Source organism: Eubalaena glacialis, chromosome 9 (assembly GCF_028564815.1).
Source record: "Eubalaena glacialis isolate mEubGla1 chromosome 9, mEubGla1.1.hap2.+ XY, whole genome shotgun sequence".
In the NCBI taxonomy this organism is placed as follows: domain Eukaryota; kingdom Metazoa; phylum Chordata; class Mammalia; order Artiodactyla; family Balaenidae; genus Eubalaena; species Eubalaena glacialis.
The window spans coordinates 52,435,092-52,456,277 of NC_083724.1; the positions used below are offsets into that span (position 1 = coordinate 52,435,092).

The 21,186-nt window shown below is 41.1% G+C and overlaps 1 protein-coding gene across 1 annotated transcript in view; it reads left to right on the top strand.

The window, feature by feature from the left end:
* Positions 1–21,186, top strand: part of DOCK8 (dedicator of cytokinesis 8) — a 221,411-nt gene that overhangs the window by 152,779 nt on the left and 47,446 nt on the right. The window contains exons 24-28 of the mRNA XM_061201215.1: positions 1,600–1,695; positions 7,600–7,749; positions 9,537–9,650; positions 16,077–16,232; positions 18,054–18,193. Coding sequence (XP_061057198.1) covers positions 1,600–1,695; positions 7,600–7,749; positions 9,537–9,650; positions 16,077–16,232; positions 18,054–18,193 — 656 coding nt within the window. The remainder of the gene's footprint in view (positions 1–1,599; positions 1,696–7,599; positions 7,750–9,536; positions 9,651–16,076; positions 16,233–18,053; positions 18,194–21,186) is intronic.

Genomic DNA, 21,186 nt, shown 5'->3' on the forward strand with positions numbered 1-21,186 from the left:
TGTTGACTGAAAAGAACGCACATCCTAAACGTTGCGAATTATGTTTTATTCGGGGACATTACCGAGGACTATAGCCCAGGATACAGTCTCTCAGATATCTGAGGGACTGTTCCAAAGAGGTAAGGGAAGAGCCAGGATATATAGGGATTTTTGCTGAAAAAAAAAAAACCATGTAGTTGAACATCAAAAGATGATTGTGAAAAACAGACATCTCAAGTTAATGATTTTATTGTTTTTCTATGTATGGGAAGATGCAAGAGTCTGAGCTCATTGAAATTATTCCTTAGATATGCATCTTAACTATCTAGGTCCAGTATCCTGTTTTTGTTCATCCTGAATTCCCCTCAGGGTGCACCGTCTGGGTCTCAGTGGCTGATGGCTCGATGGTCTGGAAACATTTGTTGTTCACTGGAATAAGCAGGCAACATTTGTTGTTTACTGAAATGACAGGCAACATTGTTTTTGTCCACAACAGTCTCAGGCAAACTGAGATGAGTTGGTTGCCCTACCTTTAGTCTTAAACTTGTTCCCCATCAAAGCTGTTGTCAAGAGTATTAACAAGTATCCAGATAAAGTAGGGAATGGGAAAGATGCAAAAGGTGTAAAAAATCACTGTCTGCTACATTTGCAGTCAGATGACTTGACAGGGAGTGTAGACATAAAGTGGAGCATCTGACCCTGGGACAAAGAAGTATAGAAGTTGGGTGAGTTCAAGCTGCTACCCCTATGCCTTTTAATGCAGACAATCTACTGATAAACCCAGACCTCGTTTCCCACAAAGCCGTAGCAGGATTATAAAAACAAAAATTGTTCCATCTAGAAGGGAGTTGAAATACCATCCAGACAGTGGTTCTTTAATTGAGGTTCCTGGACCAGCAGTGGGAGCATCACCCGGGAACTTGTTAGAGATGCAAATTCTCAGGCCCCACCCCAGACCTGCTGAATCTGAAACTCTGGAGGTGGGCTCAGCAACCTGTTTCTTAACAAGCTCTCCAAGGGATTCTGACGCACATTCAAGTTTGAGAACCACTGCTATCAACTGAGTTTATAGATGAGAACATTGAGGGTAAGGAGAGGAACAGCTTACACATGGTCACACAGAGGGTTTATAGTGGGACCTGGAAGGAAAAGAACAGAGTCTCAGTTCCAACTGCTACCCAGGAATGCTTCCGCCATAGAATGTATTAGCTTCACTCCCCTGCCGAGGCCATTCCTTCAAACCCAGCTCTCCAGTAAGGTTTAGAAGCCCCATGTGCATAGGTTTCCAGTGACTCAGAATGCTCTACTGCCTTTTCTTTTCAAGAAAGGATTAAAAATACACTCCTGCTGTGCCCCCTTCCTCCCTCGCAACTCCTACCTGTGTTGTTTGTGTGGCTCTGGGGATTTGGGATCCACACAGCCTTCTCCTACCTACTTAAAATGCCTTCCAGTCTCAGATTATGTCAACATTGACTTTGCCATCCACTGTGGTCTAAGACATCTAGGACACATACTAACAAGCTATTACAATTGGGAAAAAAGAAAAGCGGGGTTGGCGAATAAAGCACCTAGTACAGACCATCATTACATAAGTGTAATGTTTTTGTGTTTGTTGTCCAGCATTTCCATGAGGAGCTTGCCCTGCAGATGGTGGTCAGCACTGGAATGGTGAAAGAAACAGTCTTCAAGTACTCCTGGTTCTTCTTTGAGCTTCTGGTGAGATTCTTACGTGTTTATATCTGTGCTCGGTAGGGCACGAAAAGCAGACAGGCAGTGAGGTTTCCCATAGTAGGAACTGACATCTTATCTACTGAGTTGCTCCTGCAGAAAACCTGGGTTCATTCCTTCAGTTTTAACTCTCCTTCACCCCTTCATCCATCTTCCACCAGATCTTACTGATTCCACCTTGAACATCTACTTCCACCTGCCGCTTCTCACCAGTCTTCACCGCTCCCCGCCTAGTCAAGCTGCCATCATGTCTGCAATCGCTTCCTCTTTGCCCACCTGCATTCACTTGTGCCCTCTGCCCATCCAATCTGCACAAGGCAATTCAAAATTAAGCAGATAATGACACTTCCCTCTTTTAAACCTTTCAGTGATTTTCAGTGTACTGGAAATAAAGCACACATTTTTCTCATGGCCTAAAAAGCCTTTGGATGATTCTGTTTCCCTTCATCTCTAACCTTATCTTAGGCCCTATTCCCCCCCCTCATTCAGCCACATTGTTTCCAGTTTGGTCCTTTGAAGATGCTGAGACCTTTTCAGCCTCAGAGCCTTCTTAAGATTCTTTCCCCTGTCCGTACCTTTCATGCCCCCCACATACATGCACACTTTGGGAGTTCTTCTCTTTAGGTTTCAGCTTTAATGTCACCACTTCTGAGAGGCCTTTTCTGACCACCTTATACCATAACATGTCTTCCACTCTATTCCTCTCCTTTTAAACACCCTCTTTATTTCCTCCCTAGCACTTATCACAATTTGTAATTGTTTTTCTCTCTTGCCTATTGGATTTCTAGGATTGGGGTCTATCTTCTTCATTATCTTATCTCTAGCCCCAGAACATGGCTTGGCATCGTATAAGTGCCAACTAATACTTGTTGGGGGGAAAAATGAAACTTGTAAATCTGTTTACCTGCAACTTCTATCTGTTCTCTAGCAGAAAAACAAAAGGTACAGCATAGTCTTTAATTTAAAAATAAAGAGAATAATAGTAATACCTATTTTATACTAGAAGTGAAAGGATTTTGCCATAAAGCCACTAGAATAAGCATTTTGTCAATGTTGATAAATTGAGATGCATTGTGAAATGAGGTTAAATGAAAAAGGTATGAAAGCACAGACACTACATAAAAATGCACATACAAACAATCCAGAGGATAAAGAGTGGATTGAGATTTAGCGATAGAGTTAGCTTTATATTGACTGGGTTCTTTCCTCTGTGACACTGTTGAAGCGGATAATTTTTTTTTGAGAGAGATGGTAGGATTTTCACCTGAGCTCTAGTTTATCTATGTAAGTTCAAGCCCAAGTAAAAGAGAACAATACGGAACAATAAGACATAGAGAACAAGAGGGTCAAAGGAAACAAAAATAAAACATACATTGGGAAGGAAATGGGAAGTAGTGTGCAACAGAGTTAAAAAGAAGTGAGGCCCATGCCACAGAAGCACATCCAGGATGCAAATCCCTTAGAGTTTCACCAGGTTCCCACCCCTCGTTTGAGAAAGGTATTGCTAGCGAGATGTCTTTTCCAAACACAGTCCCAGATGCCTGCAGCAGAATCACCTAGGGTGCTTAGTGAGAATAAAGCAGATCTGGAGCCCCTCCCTAGAATACTGAGTGCAATGAGGAGGGGGAAGCCGGCGGTGCCTGAACCTGTCTGCCCAGGTGCCTTCCAAGCATGCTGAAGATCCACTAGTCCACACCACCTCTGCTCTGTGAGGCCCGAACAGAGCTAAGGGTCTCTATATGCAGCCAGCACCAGGAGTTTGCATTCTAAAAGCCAAGCTGATTCAGGTGGGTGGCTGCAGCTCACAAGTCTTGGAGCAACCGCATTAGCAGTGAGACGTGAGCTTTGCAATCTCATGTCTCATGGCCAGCAGGAAGAGGCTGGCCATAAACTCTGTCTTGAGGCAAGAGAAGGATCAAAACCACCACTGTGTGCCCAGTACATCCTGTTTCTATGTACCCATCCTACCACCATCAAGTTTCTCCATAAAGAAGATTTACTCAGGTGGTAATCCATCTATAGATAATTCATACAAATAATCTTCAACTGAGTTGATCTGCCATATTGCAAATTTTAAAAGACATGATGCAAAAACTCACTTTGACATTGTGGAATCTCTTAGAAGAGAGTCCCAAAGGAAAGCAGTATCTCAGTTCAAAGATGTTTCATGTCATTTACTCACACACATGTACACATATGCACACACTTCACCTAATCATTCTTAGATCTTATTTACTAGCTATGTATTATAAGCTCTATCATGAACAGTTATCCCCGGTGCAAAGACAGGACCCTGAGGCTAAGTAGGGGTTTGTCCAGCCCTCTCAGCCAGGGAGGGGCAGGGCCTCAGTTCCGCAATGCTCTAGTCAAAATTCTGTTCCTCTGCCATTTTGCTTCTCCTTGGAAGCTTAAAGTTACAAAACATTTTCTTAGCCTAACGTATTAACAACATGCGAAACCTTTGTATTCCGAAGTCAACTTTAATGGAGTGCTGCAATCACTATCCCATTCTCAGTCGGCATGAACTCAGCATTGCTAGCCCTAAATGGCTCCTCGTGGCATCTTAGAGCTCTCTTTCAAAGGCAAGTTTGCATTCTCTGCAAATGTAATGATACTCTGTCCTTCATATAATACCAGTGACAGCTGGCATCCCCAAGGAAGGGAAAATAATAACACCTAAAATGTGTTGAGCATCTATATACATGCTAGGCACCCTTGTAAGCATTGTAAGCATCATCTGGTTGAATCCTCAGACGACCCTCAGGCAGGAGCTTTCCATCATCCCCAGTTTACAGATGGGGTTGGAGGAAGGGTGGAGGCCATAAGGAGAAGTCTCCAGGTTCGCCAAAGATTTCATCAGTACCACTTCAGTGCCCCTAACTGCAGGGATCTGAGAACCATGGAACAGGTGAAAATTGCTTTTGATCTTGCACATTTATTTACTAGGACTCAGTAGGCTCAGGGAAGAAAGCAAAAGCTAAAGCTGATAGCCCTCCTTCCTCTAGGAGTCCTTTATGGTAAACAGATGCAGAAGCTGGAAAGAAAGTCCTACTGATACGAGTGCTTGGAGGGGGTTGGTCAACATGCAGATCCCTCAGGATACTGACTACCCAGTCGCCCAGGGCTCTGCAGGTTATAACTAAGTCTGTCAGGGTCCTCGCAGGACAGTGTTGGCATTGCTCAAAAGGGTTAACTGAAAAGCATTTATCAAAGGGACTTTGCCCAGGGTATGTGCCAGGTTACAGGAGCAGATAAGGGTTGGTGAGGCACCCTGGGAGCAGGAGGTGCTGGAAGCCTTTCTCTCTCCTAGCTCTAAAGAAGCAAGGGTATGGAATAGTGTAACTGGGGGCAAGAGAAAGCTGAGGCAGAGAAGAGGGTCCACGTGACAAGGAGCTGGCATCTTAGAGAAACACTGCCACTGCCAGAAGCACGCTGCACAGGGATGAGGGCAGTGGAGTGGATGTGTACCTGGACCACTCTTCTCCCGCCCACTGGTCCCCTGATGGTGCCTCCCATTGGCCAGGTCCAACCAGAAGCCTAAGTTCAAGGAGTCCTGAATGATGTAGTCTATAAGGATCAGCTTCCCAGGGCTCAGAGATAGATGGAGAAGGTCAAGAAAGGGAGCTGGAGTTTGCATTTGGAGGCAAATGGAAACTGTCAGCCCCAGCCAGAACTTTGCAAGGAAACCGATCTTGGACCCAGACAGGACGCCCAGTCCTCTGCGCATTGCTTTTGCATTTGCCTTACAGATGCCTAGGAAGTTGTTTCAAAACCAAAACAGTTTTTTTCCCAAGAAGCTTGATGAGAAAGGAATGACAGCCTCCTTGGGCTTAGCCAACAACCTGGGCAATTTAACACCCTTTAGTTGTATTAATGCCCATGTGCTAATGAATGACCACTTTGGCATCAGAGCTGTTGAACACAATCCTTGGGCAGTTTTCACACTTGCTAATGAATAAATCCCCATGCTTCTAGAAACTGCTGAGCCAGACTTTGGGGATCCAGAGGTAAATGGTGACCCAGTTTACCCAGGACATGAAGTTCTACACCAAGGGGTTCTTGGTATCCCAGCTTTGAATGGGTCACAGAGGCCAATATGGAGGAAAATATTTTCCTGCCTTATCCCACCCTACAAATAATGGACCAAGTCTCCACTACTATTTCTACTGGGTGTTCCTCTCTTGAGATGCAAAGAACATAGTAGTTGGCAAGTAGCTGACAGTCTGGCAAGAGGCCAATAGTTGGAAGTATGGTATTGTGAGGATTATCTATTTGTTTGTAGGATGGCCAAACTCAGCAGGCAGGAGCCGAACACAACAGTGAGTTCTAAAAGCCCGGTGCTGGGGTGGGTTAGGCAGCAGGGCATCAGGAGCAGGTAGCTCTAAACAAAGGGGCCTCGTCTTCCTCGGTCCTTTGTTAGGATCATAGTGAGAGAGGCGTTTTGTCAGACAAATATTGGGTCCAGTTCCCACCTCTCATTCAGGTCTTCCATCAAGTACGTGTGACTCTGTGGGGTACAGACACTTTAGTGTGTCCTGAGCCAAGAAGGACTCTACTGTGAAGAGAAACTGTGGTTCTTACCCTGGGCTTCAGGATTTTATGTTCTTAGGTCTTCCCCAAACTGGCTATGGCATTATCTGAACACAGAAAACACATTTACCTATCTGTATGTTTTCACTTCTTAATTTACCTCTTCTGTGTTTTGTTTTGTTTTTGTTAATCTCTGTTTATCTCAGTGCTAAAAATATTGCCACCCCTGCATTCTTAGAAACAGAAATCCGCTGTTAGCGCTCTTGGGAGTGAAAGTCATTTTCCCATACAGTGTCTTTGTCCCCTCTTCTTCCAGCCCTGACCTAGTGGGTCACCTTCAGGCCAGTGTGGGTGGTTTAAGTTCCAGGGCCATTTCTTTATGCAGTGACTCTCAGACTAGTGTGGACACATTTTTGGAAAGGGTAGGCACCTGACCACAGCCTCTCCCAGCCTTTCCCATCAGACTGTTCCTAATAGCTCTGAGCAGCTTCCAACAAGACGCAACCTCAGGCTGTATCAAAAGGGGGTGTATTGACCCACGATCTCCTGGCCCAGGAAGAAGTCCAAAAAATAAGCATGATTTTGACTTAAAATTGGGGTAGGCATTGAGCTGGTATTGTACTAGTCATAATACAGACAATCACTGATTGATATATAGGTTTTTATTTAAACTACATGTACATTAAATATGTATTTTAAATATATAATTATATAATATAAATGTATACATATATATGTATATTTAGCAAGCTAGTCGTATAAAACTCAGAACATAATTTCTCCTAGAGGTAATGTTCCAAGCAGTGGTTAAGTTTCCAGCTAGCGTACTATAGAATTGTTTCTGGAAAAACTGTTCTCCTGTTCAACTGGAAACTTGACATAAGAGGACCATTTCTCTCTTCTTCTCCTTACTGTAGTTTCAGAGGCAGAAATTACTTCAGTTCACATCAAAAAAAGTCTCATAAACAGTTCCACTTTCTGGAATGTGTTGTGTGCCATGATAGGGTGGTGCCTCAGTGGCTGTAGGGGCCCAGTCTAGGTCTGCCTTCCCAGTTGAGAGAAGGGGAGTCTTGTGACACCACAGCTAAAGAATTAAGCTCCCTGGCTTTGTCAGCAGCAAGAAGGGAGCCCCTTGACTTGGGGTCAAGAAGGGGGCACCCTTCCCACCTCCTGCCACCATGGTAACCATCCGGGTGTCAGGAGCATTTTTCAGATCAGAGCCTGCTTGGGCAACCACCAGCACAGATAAAATGTTAGAAAGTCCATTGTTAATGAGCTTTTCTTCCAGGCTTTTCCCCTTTTCCACAGTGTACAAGCAGGTCACCAGTTTCCACATTGACATTTCCCCTATCTTCTCTGCAGGTGAAAAGCATGGCCCAGTATGTACATAACATGGACAAACGGGACAATTTTCGGAGGACTCGTTTTTCCGACCGTTTCAAAGATGACATAACTACTATTGTTAATGTGGTCACCTCGGAGATTGCAGCCCTTTTAGTAAAACCTCAGAGGGTAACTGTGTCATTTTACTCTTTACTTTCTGAAATTTTTTACCTTGGGCATATGTTATTTTCATAATCAAAGAAAAATTAGCATCATCTTAAAACAGTAATTAAAATGTAACTAACATACTGCATAACAACTAAATGCAGTATGTTATACTGGACAGGACCCTGGGGTGGGGCTGGGGACTGCTAGCAAGAAATTACAATGTGGAATTGCAATAGTTTAAATTATTGTATCAATGTAGCTACGAGAGATAATATTCTTATTCTTAGGAAATATACCCTGAAGTATTATGAGGTAAATGGGCATGATATTTGCAACCTACTCTCAAATGGTTCAGAAAAAAAATTATATATGCAGAGAGAATGATAAAGCAAATGTAGCAAAATGTCGAGTATTGATGCGTCTAGTTAAAGGAGTTCTTTTTACTATTCTTGCACCTTTTCCTTAAGTTTGAAATTATTTCAAAGTAGAAAGTAAAAAAATATGTAAAATGAAATAAAACAAAATTCTAAAATTTGAAGCAGAATTTAAAATTCAATAAATTTGAAGCAGCAGTGATCATTATTAATACCTTTATCATTATGAAGAATTTGTATGCTACCGTACAAATACTCAGGAGAAGTATTTGTATGGTAGCTCACAAATACTACAGGCAGCATACTTCTCCTGTACTCAGGAGAAGAAATTTCCATTTGGTTATTTCTTATGGCAAACTTTGTGAGAACAGCAATGGTGTCTCCATTTTGGCAGGCATGAAAAATGAGGCACAGTGAGGTTGATAAATTTTCCAAAAGTCACACAACTAGCAGCAAAGTCAAGACTGAAGACTCCAAGCCCATAATATTCAGTTTCTTAAGGAGCGGTCCATGTGGAGGATGCTAAAAGCATGAGGACTTGCCACTCCCTGGTAACTGTGGAAACTACCAAGTCTCCATCCATGCCAGTGGCTGGTCAGCTTGGCCTGAATTTGCAAACTGTACATGATAACAAGAGGAAAATATTTTAAAATCATATTTTCAATAGTGTCAGAGCAAATTGATTTATAATTCTGAGAATAAAGGACATAAACATGAAAAAGTGAATCCCCGATTGCTCTGAAGTGCTGTGAAAATCCCTCATAAATATGAGCACTGAGAAGTAATACAAACAGAACCATGGCCTCAGTTCATGCAAGAGTTTACCATGTATGACTCTGACCTCTCTTAGGCTGGGAATGCTGTCTAATTGGAGAAAAAAAAAAATCCTTAAGTAAAAACTGGTTCTTTTATCCTGATTAGATTTTCTGCAACAGTCCTTACAAATTAAGAATCTATCTCATTGAAGATAGTGAATACATTTCAAGTTACTTTTGCCAAAACAATAGTTACCAGAATTGAATAAATTATAGTAGAGCAATATAAAGAAATATGAGAAATATGAGAAACCAGAATGTGGGAAAATGTTCATAGTATAATGTTGAATGAATAAATTCAGGACCCTGTTGTAGATAGAGAATGAGCTCAATTATATACAAAAAATAATGCACGTAGGAAAAAAAGCCTAGAAGGAAACGTATCTAAATATTAACAGTAGATAAGGAATTACTTCATTCAACACTCATGGCATCAATTAAGTTCTAAATTATATTTGCAGTAGTTTTGCAGGGTTACCTGCTTTGCTCAGTATCTTCCAGAGGGACACTGGCTAAAAACATAGGACCTGCCTCTCCCAACTTTCCCATCAGAGACCTGGGAGTTTGTGACCAGGGTTTACCACCAAATGATGTGGGTGTTTGTATATTTGTTTTTAAGGAAATTGAACAGGCGGAAAAGATCAACATCAGCCTGGCTTTCTTCTTGTATGACCTCCTCTCACTCATGGATCGTGGCTTTGTGTTTAACCTCATCAAACATTATTGCAATCAGGTAAGTGTTCCCTCAGCCCCAGCCCTGTTGTTCTGGTTCCTTCCCGTCTGATGTGATACTCATTGCCGTGGCATGCTCTTTTGTTCATTGCCAAGTTAGACAACTTGACTCTTGTACATTCTGGGTTTTGTGGTATATTCTTCAAGTCATTTGTTTTGTGCCATGGACGTCTGTAGACACACTGGTTTGTGTGGATTTCTGAAGCATTTACCAACCCAGCACAGAAGAGCCAACAAGTTAATCTATGGGAATTGAAATTTGTTAGTGATATGAGCTGCTTTCTTCAGTTTAACATTTAACAGAAATTACATGACTGTAGCATTCAGTCTTTGACCAGGTATGGAATTGAAAATATGAGGTCTCTTTTCTCTTATCAGGGTAATTAATTAAATGGTAGTTGTGAAATTCTGACATTAAAGAACCCTGGTAAAATCAGAGACTGAATTTGACCTGGCATGAAGCAAATACTGTCCTCTGGTGTATCTGTAGAGGATTAGTTCCAAGACCCCTCCTCAGCTCCCCCAAGGATACCAAAATTCATGGATGCTCAAGTCCCTTCTATAAAATAGCATAGTATTTGCAAATAATTTACACACATCCTCCCACATACTTTAAATCATCTCTGGATTACTTATAATATCAAGTATAATGTAAATGCTATATAACTAGTTGCCAGTACAAATTCAAGGTTTGCTTTTGGGAATTTTCTGGAATTTTTTTTCTGAATATTTTTCAATCCTCAGTTGGTTGTACCCATGGATACAGAAACTGTGGATACAGAGGGCTGACCGTATTTTATAATCCAGGAGCATCTTATCAGTGCCCCAGATTTTTCAAATGGAATTCTTCTTTTGTTCTCTATCCTCCTCAAACTATCCCAACAATAGAAATGTAAGTAGCAGTTATTATTGCTGCTGCTGCGTTCCTTCCATAGTCCTACTTTAGGACCGCCACCACTATCCTTGCCACTAACATCACTACCCGCCACCACTGTCTTCACTGCCACCAGTATCACCACCCACCACCTCCACCATCACCATCACTGTCACCACCCCTGGACAAAGCACTGTGTTAAGCACTTTATAGAAATTGTATCATTTGATCCTTGCAAGGTGTCATTGTCAACATTTTGCAGATTATAAGACTGAAATTTAGAGGAGTTATGTAACTTCTCCAGGGAAGAAAGAGCCATGGCTACCTAACTCGAGGTACAGTAGGTTAATTACTCTGTACCTTAGATAAGTCATTAAATGTCTTATCTAAGAAATTAGTGACCTTAGATAAGTCATTACATTTCTATGGGTCTCATTTCCTCATCTGTAAAATAAAAGGATCTCCTCTCCCCACTAAAAAGACCATGACTATTCTAAAGAGACTCCTAATACGGAAGATGACTTATAAAAAGCGAATCCTAAGGAAACATCAGAAGTCCCAGAGCACCAACATCTTGTGCAGCCTGACCTCCTGACCCTGCATTGATCTTCTGTCCCTATCCCACCAGATTGGAGTGGTGGAGGAATGTGCCATTTCTCTTTGCCATCCCTCTCAGGTGTTTAGGATGGCAGGTCACTGGATGAATTGCAAGTATAAATTAATATGTTTTTCAAAACTTGAAGTTGAATATATGGAAAGGAGATACTGGAACACCACTATAAGCCCAGGGTTAGCCTCTGTTAAAGAAAAAATTTATCCATGACATGTGGTAAACTGTAAGGCAGACTTTATTCAGGACCATCGTGATAGGTGTAGGGACCACTGCACCACAGTTTTTCAGTAGGGGAGAGAGATTGTGTTCAACTCTGAATACAACAGGAAAAATGCCAATTTATAGCCAAGGAACAGGGTAGGAATAATCAGTGGATGAAAAATTACTAAGAGGAAACATCAGGGGTAAAGGAAGAATTCTGGCCAAACTAACCTAACAGGATTTTGCTGAAGGCAGGCCAGGTGATCATATACCACCTGGGGGATGATGAGGGATGAGGAATTTGGTCAGATCTCAAGAGTGATCAGATATCAAAGGTGAGGGATTCTGGCTAAACTGACTTAGCAAGATCCTTGGGAAAACTGGGCCACCGAGGCTACTGCTTTGGGTCCTGACCTTTGCAAAGGATGTTTTGAGAACTGCACTTTACTCTTTCCTAAACATTGCTAAAATTATTTTTGAAACTTCTGTCTTCATGGAAGTTTCAAGGAACCTATGAAAGATGGCCACAATGTGGTCTTCTTTCAAATGCAAATGTCTTGTGCTTTCATAGAAAATATAAACAGACCAATCACAAGCACTGAAATTGAAACTGTGATTAGAAATCTTCCAACAAACAAAAGCCCAGGACCAGATGGCTTCACACGCAAATTCTATCAAACATTTAAAGAAGAACTAACACCCCTCCTTCTCAAACTCTTCCAAAATATAGCAGAGAGAGGAACACTCCCAAACTCATTCTACAAGGCCACCATCACCCTGATACCAAAACCAGACAGAAATGTCACAAAAAAAGAAAACTACAGACCAATATAACTGATGAACATAGATGCAAAAATCCTCAACAAAATTCTAGCAAACAGAATCCAGCAGCACATTAGAAGGATCATACCCTTGACCAAACCCCATCAAGTGGGGTTTATCCCAGGAATGCAAGGATTCTTCCATATACGCATATCAATCAATGTGATAAACCATATTAACAAACTCAAGACTAAAAACCATATGATCATCTCAATAGATGCAGAAAAAGCTTTTGACAAAATTCAACACCCATTTATGATAAAAACCCTCCAGACAGTAGGCATAGAGGGAATTTACCTCAACATAATAAAAGCCATATATGACAAGGCCGTATATGACAAACCCACAGCCTACATCGTTCTCAATGGTGAAAAACTGAAACCATTTCCACTAAGATCAGGAATAAGACAAGGTTGCCCACTCTCACCACTATTATTCAACATAGTTTTGGAAGTTTTAGCCACAGCAATCAGAGAAGAAAAAGAAATAAAAGGAATCCAAATCGGAAAAGAAGAAGTAAAACTGTCACTGTTTGCAGATGACATGATACTATACATAGAGAATCCTAAAGATGCTACCAGAAAACTACTAGAGCTAACCAATGAATTTGGTAAAGTAGCAGGATAGAAAATTAATGCACAGAAGTCTCTTGCATTCCTATACACTAATGATGAAAAATCTGAAAGAGAAATTAAGGAAACACTCCCATTTACCATAGCAACAAAATGAATAAAATACCTAGGAATAAACCTACCTAAGGAGACAAAAGACCTGTATGCAGAAAACTATAAGACACTGATGAAAGAAATTGTAGGTGATACAAACAGATGGAGAGATATACCATGTTCTTGGATTGGAAGAATCAACATTGCGAAAATGACTATACTGCCCAAAGCAATCTACAGATTCGGTGCAATCCCTATCAAACTACCAATGGCATTTTTCACAGAACTAGAGCAAAAAATTTCACAATTTATATGGAAACACAAAAGACCCCAAATAGCCAAAGCAATCTTGAGAAAGAAAAACGGAGCTGGGGGAATCAGGCTCCCTGACTTCAAACTATACTACAAAGCTACAGTAATCAAGACAGTATGGTACTGGCACAGAAACAGAAATATAGATCAATGGAACAGGATAGAAAGCCCAGAGATAAACCCATGCACATATGATCACGTTATCTTTGATAAAGGAGGCAAGAATATACAATGGAGAAAAGACAGCCTCTTCAATAAGTGGTGCTGGAAAAATTGGACAGCTACATGTAAAAGAATGAAATTAGAGCACTCTCTAACACCATACACAAAAATAAACTCAAAATGGATTAAAGACCTAAATGTAAGGCCAGGCACTATAAAACGCTTAGAGGAAAGCATAGGCAGAACACTCTATGACATAAATCACAGCAAGATCCTTTTTGACCCACCTCCTAGAGTAATGGAAATAAAAACAAAAATAAACAAATAGGACCTAATGAAACTTAAAAGCTTTTACACAGCAAAGGAAACCATAAACAAGACGAAAAGACAACCCTCAGAATGGGAGAAAATATTTGCAAATGAAGCAATTGACAAAGGATTAATCTCCAAAATATACAAGCAGCTCATGCAGCTCAATATCAAAAAAACAAACAACCCAATCCAAAAATGGGCAGAAGACCTAAATAAACATTTCTCCAAAGAAGATATACAGATTGACAACAAACACATGAAAGGATGCTCAACATCACTGGTCATTAGAGAAATGCAAATCAAAACTACAATGAGGTATCACCTCACACCAGTCAGAATGGCCATCACCAAAAAATCTACAAACAATAAATGCTGGAGAGGGTGTGGAGAAAAGGGAACCCTCTTGCACTGTTGGTGGGAATGTAAATTGATACAGCCACTATGGAGAACAGTATGGAGGTTCCTCAAAAAACTAAAAATAGAACTTCCATACAACCCAGCAATCCCACTACTGGCAATATACCCTGAGAAAACCATAGTTCAAAAAGATACATGTACCACAATGTTCATTGCAGCTCTGTTTACAATAGCCAGGACATGGAAGCAACCTAAGTGTCCATCAACACAGGAATGGATAAAGAAGCTGTGGCACATATATACAATGGGATATTACTCAGCCGTAAAAAGAAATGAAATTGAGTTATTTGTAGTGAGGTGGATGGACCTAGAGACTGTCATACAGAGTGAAGTAAGTCAGAAAGAGAAGAACAAATACCGTATGCTAACATATATATATGGAATCTAAAAAAAAGAAGGGTTCTGAAGAACCTAGGGGCAGGACAGAATAAAGACACAGATGTAGAGAATGGACTTGAGGACACAGGGAGAGGGAAGGGTAATGTGGGACAAAGTGAGAGAGTGGCATGGACATATATCCACTACCAAATGGAAAACAGCTAGTGGGAAGCAGCCACATAGCACAGGGAGATCAGCTCTGTGCTTTGTGTCCACCTAGAGGGGTGGGATAGGGAGGGTGGGAGGGAGACACAAGAGGGAGGAGATATGGGGATGTATGTATATGTATAGCTGATTCACTTTGTTATACAGCAGAAACTAGCACACCATTGTAAAGCAATTATACTCCAATAAAGGTGTTAAAAAAAAGAATAATTTAAATAAAAGATCTAAAACAGGCTTATTCAAATGTTAAAAAAAAAAAAAAAAATCTTGTGCTTTCAAGTTCTATTAACTGGCTTGACCCAACAACTTTGTGAGTGGCCATTAAGTGATGGGCATAAGACCGAGTTCTAATCAGTTCAATTTGCTGGTGTCCCCATTGGTCCAAAATCAGCCAGTAATGCACATTGACAAGAGTACAGGTTCTGGTAAATGTTTTTACATAGAAGTCATATATTCTGTTTTTTCTATAATACATAATGGTATTCATTTGTTTCCAGTAACTGTCTAACTACAGATTCTATAGGCAAAATGCCATAACACAATGGCTTTTCCTAAAATGGCTGAAAATATGTGCTCATTTAAGTTGTATAGTTTATAAAAGTGCTCTTAAAGTGCATGAAGAGGAAGCATGGCCATGTGTAAGGATGAGATGCTTGGTTTCCTGTGCTGCAGCAGCAGAATATTTATAATGATATATTGAGAGGTAGAAGGTCCATCAAGACCCTCCTTTCCTTACTTTGCCTTAAGAGAAGCTGTCTCTGAGTCACAGCCCATAGAGTCTCGGTCCTTCATTTGTCAACCTACCTGAGGGAAGCTAGAGATCTCTTCCAGACTGTCACCTTTTCCAGCTTTTCATTGCTGATTTCAGGGTTGGTTTGTTTAAGGGAAGATTTTTCCTGGAAACTCTTCCAGCTTTCTCTTTCTTTCTCCTCCACTTCTTCCTTTCCCACTCTGGGGCAAACTCCTTGGCTGTTATGCAGGGACTACATACTTTTCTAAGTAATTTGATGCCTTCGTCTAGGGAACTGGTTTGAGAACTTCCCAGAGAGACCTTTAATTAGAAACCACAAAAGAACACTTGTGGCATTGAAGTCATCCAGTCCTATTCCATTAGATTTGTGTGGGCCCATGTAGGGTCAACTGCTTTCATTTAGTTTCCAGACACAGTGGGATTTTTGTGAAATTATATTGTGTTACACTGAAGACGTACCTCCAGATTATTTTTAACACAGCCTTGCCATGGTATTAGAGATTTGGCAAGGGTGGGAGTCGCAGTAAGCATCCTCATTTCGGACAGCTGTTAGACTAGAATCATTAAAGGGAGCAGTAATGGATGAAAATTTACTGGGCCTCCCAGTAATGCAGACTTTGCCATCTGTTGCCCTGTCCCGTTCGTTTTTATTCGATTGATTACGTTAATCTGGGGAGAAAGGATATTTTTGTGTCTGTCAACCTCAACCCCATTCACCTTAAACACCTCTTTTCTCTTCTCATTTTTCTTCCCAGCTGTCAGCCAAGCTCAACAACCTTCCAACGCTCATTTCCATGAGGCTGGAGTTCCTGAGAATTCTCTGCAGCCACGAACATTACCTCAATCTGAACCTCTTCTTCATGAATACTGATACTGCCCCAGCGTCTCCCTGTCCCTCCATATCTTCCCAGGTAATCGGCTAACTGAAAAAATTGTTTAAGCTATTTCATTGAAATAGCTTAGCTTAGTCATTTATTCCTGTAACGATTGGTCTTCTTAATTAGAAGAAAAATTGAGCTATTCAAGCCAGATCAATTGATCCAGATACACACAAGCATGCTACCCATAGTTGTGCCATCTAACTAATCATTTACAAGCTACGTGATTGTTTTCTTCCTAGGTCCAAGGATCCCTGCTGAGGCCAAGTAGAGCAAGGAATCCATATGCACTATGAAAAATGTGTAATTCATAGAAAAGTCACAGATCTTCCTTTGTCTGACAATCATCTTTCCACTCTAGCTTGACAGTCTCCTTTGCTCACATCCCTTTTCCTAAACCTCAACACCATAAAATTTAAGAAATGGCAGCTTCCTTTATATTGATTCCCAAATGATCTAGTAGTGGTTTTTAACATGGATATTATATCTTTGAACGATCCTAGAACTTTCTGCTGATTCTGCTTTAGAATGGAATTCAGCACAGGATGATTCCACCTTGAATCATATTCCAGATAATTTAGCTCTTGAAACACTAAAAAGATCTCATTGTAAACTAATCAAATGTTCTGTTTTATAGAGAGTGTATTTCTAACAAGCCTTTTTCTTCATCAGCCCAGAAGAGTAACACTTGTATTAAAATTTAGAGCTGAGGCTTTGACTGACATGGCCAATCTTTTTTTGTAGAACAATATTTTGCAGGTTAAGTTTGGTGGGCCCCAGATTCTACAGGATGTTAAGAGGTATTATGCAAATACAGAATTCCAAAGACAAATCCATTTTGAAAACCCTGTGTTAACAGGTTTCTTTGCAGTAGGCCATCCAAGAGTCTCTAACTTGTTCATATAAATTATAAATGCCTATGGGGTGGGAGAGGAAATGGGAGGCTGTGTATGATAAGCAGTGATTCCCAATATGACTGGACTCTGGAAATCGTTTTTTTTCCTCCATTGATGATTCGGGGGACTAGTGTCCTCTAGAAAAACTTTAAAGAAATGCTGTTTAATAGTCACATTCCATTTATAGGGAACAAATCAGTAGCTCAGAGCAGCAGGCAAGATTTCTTCTTCTTAGGTTTTCTTTCTGATGCATATTCCTTGAATACTAGCCCAAAGGAGAAGGCTTGTCTTAATAATTTTTTTAAAACTCTTAGCTATTCATGCCAAATGACATGATCCAGATGTGCACTGCATGACCATCTTCCTGTGAACTGGGAAAGAGCTGACTGACAAGCAGCTGTTCCAGACGTGCCAGCTCTGCCCTGGGTCCTCTCCCACATTCCCCTTCTGACTGCCTCAGCCTCACCAAACTGGAAAGGCTTTCCAGAGACATTTTGGATTCTCCTAGTGACATGTAAAGTATGCCCCCAAGATAAGAACACAGGAATTTCCCAGGACTGGTCAATCTGACACTTCCCTGCCTGACGCTGCTTTTGGTTTCCAGGCCAGCAAAATTCAGACAATGTATGTAAGCCATATTCAGAAGTGTAACAGGAGCCTTAAATAAAGGTGGCAGTTTGTTACAGAGGAATCACCTGCTCACAGCCATAGCATTGGATAGAGTCCCCATTTCCCTGTCCAAATGTGATCCTAGGATTTTAATCCTCTTTGCTGGGAAAGCAGAGTGAACGCTCTAAGTCTCAGTTTCTTCATCTGTCACATGGGGACACAAGCAGTACCTGCTTCACTGCATCGTGCCTACAGAGCCTGGCCATAGCATGTGCTCAATAAATACTAGCCATCATGATTTTAATTCCAGTTCTTGTCACTCATAGAACTGCTCCTTGCATTTCTATAGAACTCCAGCTCCTGCTCCAGTTTCCAGGACCAGAAGATTGCCAGCATGTTTGATCTGACACCAGAGTACCGCCAGCAGCACTTCCTCACTGGGCTTCTCTTTACCGAGCTGGCCGCCGCCCTGGATGCCGAAGGGGAAGGGTATGTTTCAGACATTTATAATGGAACACAAGAAAAAAAAAAAGGTGCTCCTTACTAAAGTTTGCAGTTCAGCCTCTCTTGCTTGGCGAAAATCTCTACCATTCCCCAGTTCCAAAGAGTAGAAGCAGCCACGTTTAGAGAAAATGCTGCTATAGGAATGTGGAAAGGCATGGCATAGGGAGAGAAACCATAAAATAGCTCTTTTCAACCTCCTATTCTTTGAGAGGAAGTTTCCAATTCTACTAGGTTTCCCAGGGATGCTTGATTCGTGAGCTCCTTAGAAACAGGAGCACTATTTTTAGTGCGTGCCTTGGGTGATGTGTGCACACAGAGGCAGCAGCCAGGTGCCATTTGGATCAGTGCTGACAAAGGAAGTGGCCACTGATGAGAAGGTAGTTGCCCCGTGTCCAGATTAGGTTTCTTGCAAAAAGACCTTCCCAGTCTAAGAGAGAGGCCACAGGTCCAGGGCTTACACATTCTTTCACTGCTTATAAACCTGATCACCAATAGGCACGTGGCAATATCTGGACTTGAAGTCAATGAACTGGGACTTCTGTTCTTTCCTTCTTTTCCTCTGCTTCATAAGCCCAAAGGATCAGACCTGACTGGACAGAAGCAGACAATGCCTTCCACAATACTACACGTTCCATTCAGCAATTACTGAATGCCTACCATGGGGCAGACGTAGTTGAGTGTTGGAATATATCAGAGATATTTCAATGCACGAAACAGACAAAATCCCCTGCCCCCAGAGAGCTCACCATTCAGGGGCTCAAATCCAAGGAGCCTTAGGATCGGAAAATAATTTAGGTTCAGGCCTTTTGGTGTTCACATGAGGCCCACAGAATTGAAGGAACTTGCCAAAAGTTACATAGCAGAGCCAAGTCTAGAGCCATGGTCTTGAGAGTCCCTCCTCAGGGCCCACCCTCCTATACCACATCATCTCCCTGCCTGGGAACCTACTCCTACAATGCCTACATTCTTCCTTCCTCTGCTAAAGAACTTTCTGGAATAGAGTACGCTGACTAATGGCAACATGGCTGTATGTTATAGATTCTTGTCTAATTGGAAATTCTCAAGTTCTCTCGAAGTGCTTATAATTTTATGACAAAAACAGGACATCCTTATATGAAACAATTGCAGGAGCACAAGATTGTGTAACTTCAGTAACAAATGTGTCCTAAGCGCTTTGCCCATACTGATATTGCCTAAGTGAATGTAGGTCTCTGTCGCCCAGCAGGTCATTGCAGGAAGTCTGATGTTCTTAGCTCTGAATTCTGCCTCCTTCCAGAAATTCAGGTGCCAAGTGTATCCTTAGAGAGCTTCATTTTCCAAGGCTTCAATTTCGTCGTCTTCTCTCAACGCTAACTAAACTCCTCTCAATTTTCTCAATAGAACTTTCTACTCTGTAGCTAACATAAATTTCCACAGCAACACAAAGTGCCCTGACAAATATGCTGAAAGGCGCTGAGAAGGAGGCTTATGCACAAAGAAAATTGCCTTCATACACACACACACACACACACACACACGCACACACACACATGCTTTGTCTTAATTGTCCTTTAATAGCACGGACTTACGTGATTTCTAAAAGTACTCTTTAGTATTTACATAAACGGTAGTTTCTATCTTCCATTTCTCTTCTACTGAAATGTCTAGGGAAACAGCCTTTACATCTGTTTTGATTCCTCCTAAAATTGTTGCTGTTATTTTCAATACTAGCAACAGAGTAGAGTATGTTCAGAAGCCATGATGTGATTATGTTCAATCAGGTAGCTACATTCTTCACACATGTACACACACACACACAAATACACACAAGGTACCTTTTCTACCCCCCAGAGGAAACTAATTAAGAGTGTCACTCCTTTGGCAACACAGTAATCCCTGATTGCAGCGTTGTCAGTTACTCTCCTGGAGAGTCATTAAAAATACCATTACGGACTTTACCATGTGGGCGAAAATCTCAGAAACATCTTATCCTTTGACAATATTTCCTTTTGATCAGTACTTCCTTTTGCTGCCAGTGTAATTAGTAGACTCACCAACACCTGCCCATATGAGGCGCAAGGCCAGTGGGACACATCTCAATACCTGAACTCCTGAAAAGGAGCCACAGGTCTAGTTTCTAATGGATCTCTCTGGAACCCCCCTTACCTGGGGGTATCCACAAACATCCACATATCATTAAATCCTAGTGGTTTTCAAGAATGTGGAAATTATCTAGCATCTTTGTGTTATGCTACCAAATGTTTAAAGAATTAATTCCAATCCTTCACACACTCTTCCAAAAAAATAGAAGAGGAGAGAACACGTCCCAGCTCATCCTATAAAACCAGCGTTACCCTGATGGCAAAAGCTGACAAAGACATCAGGAGAGAACTGCAGACAAATATGAATATTGATATAAATATCCTCAAAAAATACTGGCAGACTCACCCAACAACATATAAAAAGGATTATACACCATGGCTAGGTAGGATTTATCCCAGGAATGCAAGATTGGTTTAGCATCTGAAAATCAGTTGATGCAATACATTATATGAAGAGAATAAAGGATAAAACCCGCTCAGTCATCTCAATAGGTGAATAAATACTGAGTGAAGTAAGTCAGACAGAGAAAGAGAAATATTGTATGATATCGCTTATATGCAAAATCTAAAAAGAAATGATACAAATGAACTTATTTACAAAACAGAAACAGACTCCCAGACTTAGAGAACCAACTTGTGGTTACTAGGGGGGAAGGGTGGGGGGAAGGGATAGCTGGGGAGTTTGGGATTGACATGTACACACTGCTATATTTAAAATGGATAACCAACAAGAACCTACTGTATAGCACAGGGAACTCTGCTCAATATTATGTAACAACCTAAATGGGAAAAGAATTTGAAAAAGAATAGATACATGTATAAGTATAACTGAATCACTTTGCTGTACACCTGAAACTATCACAACATTGTTAATCAACTATACTCCAATATAAAATA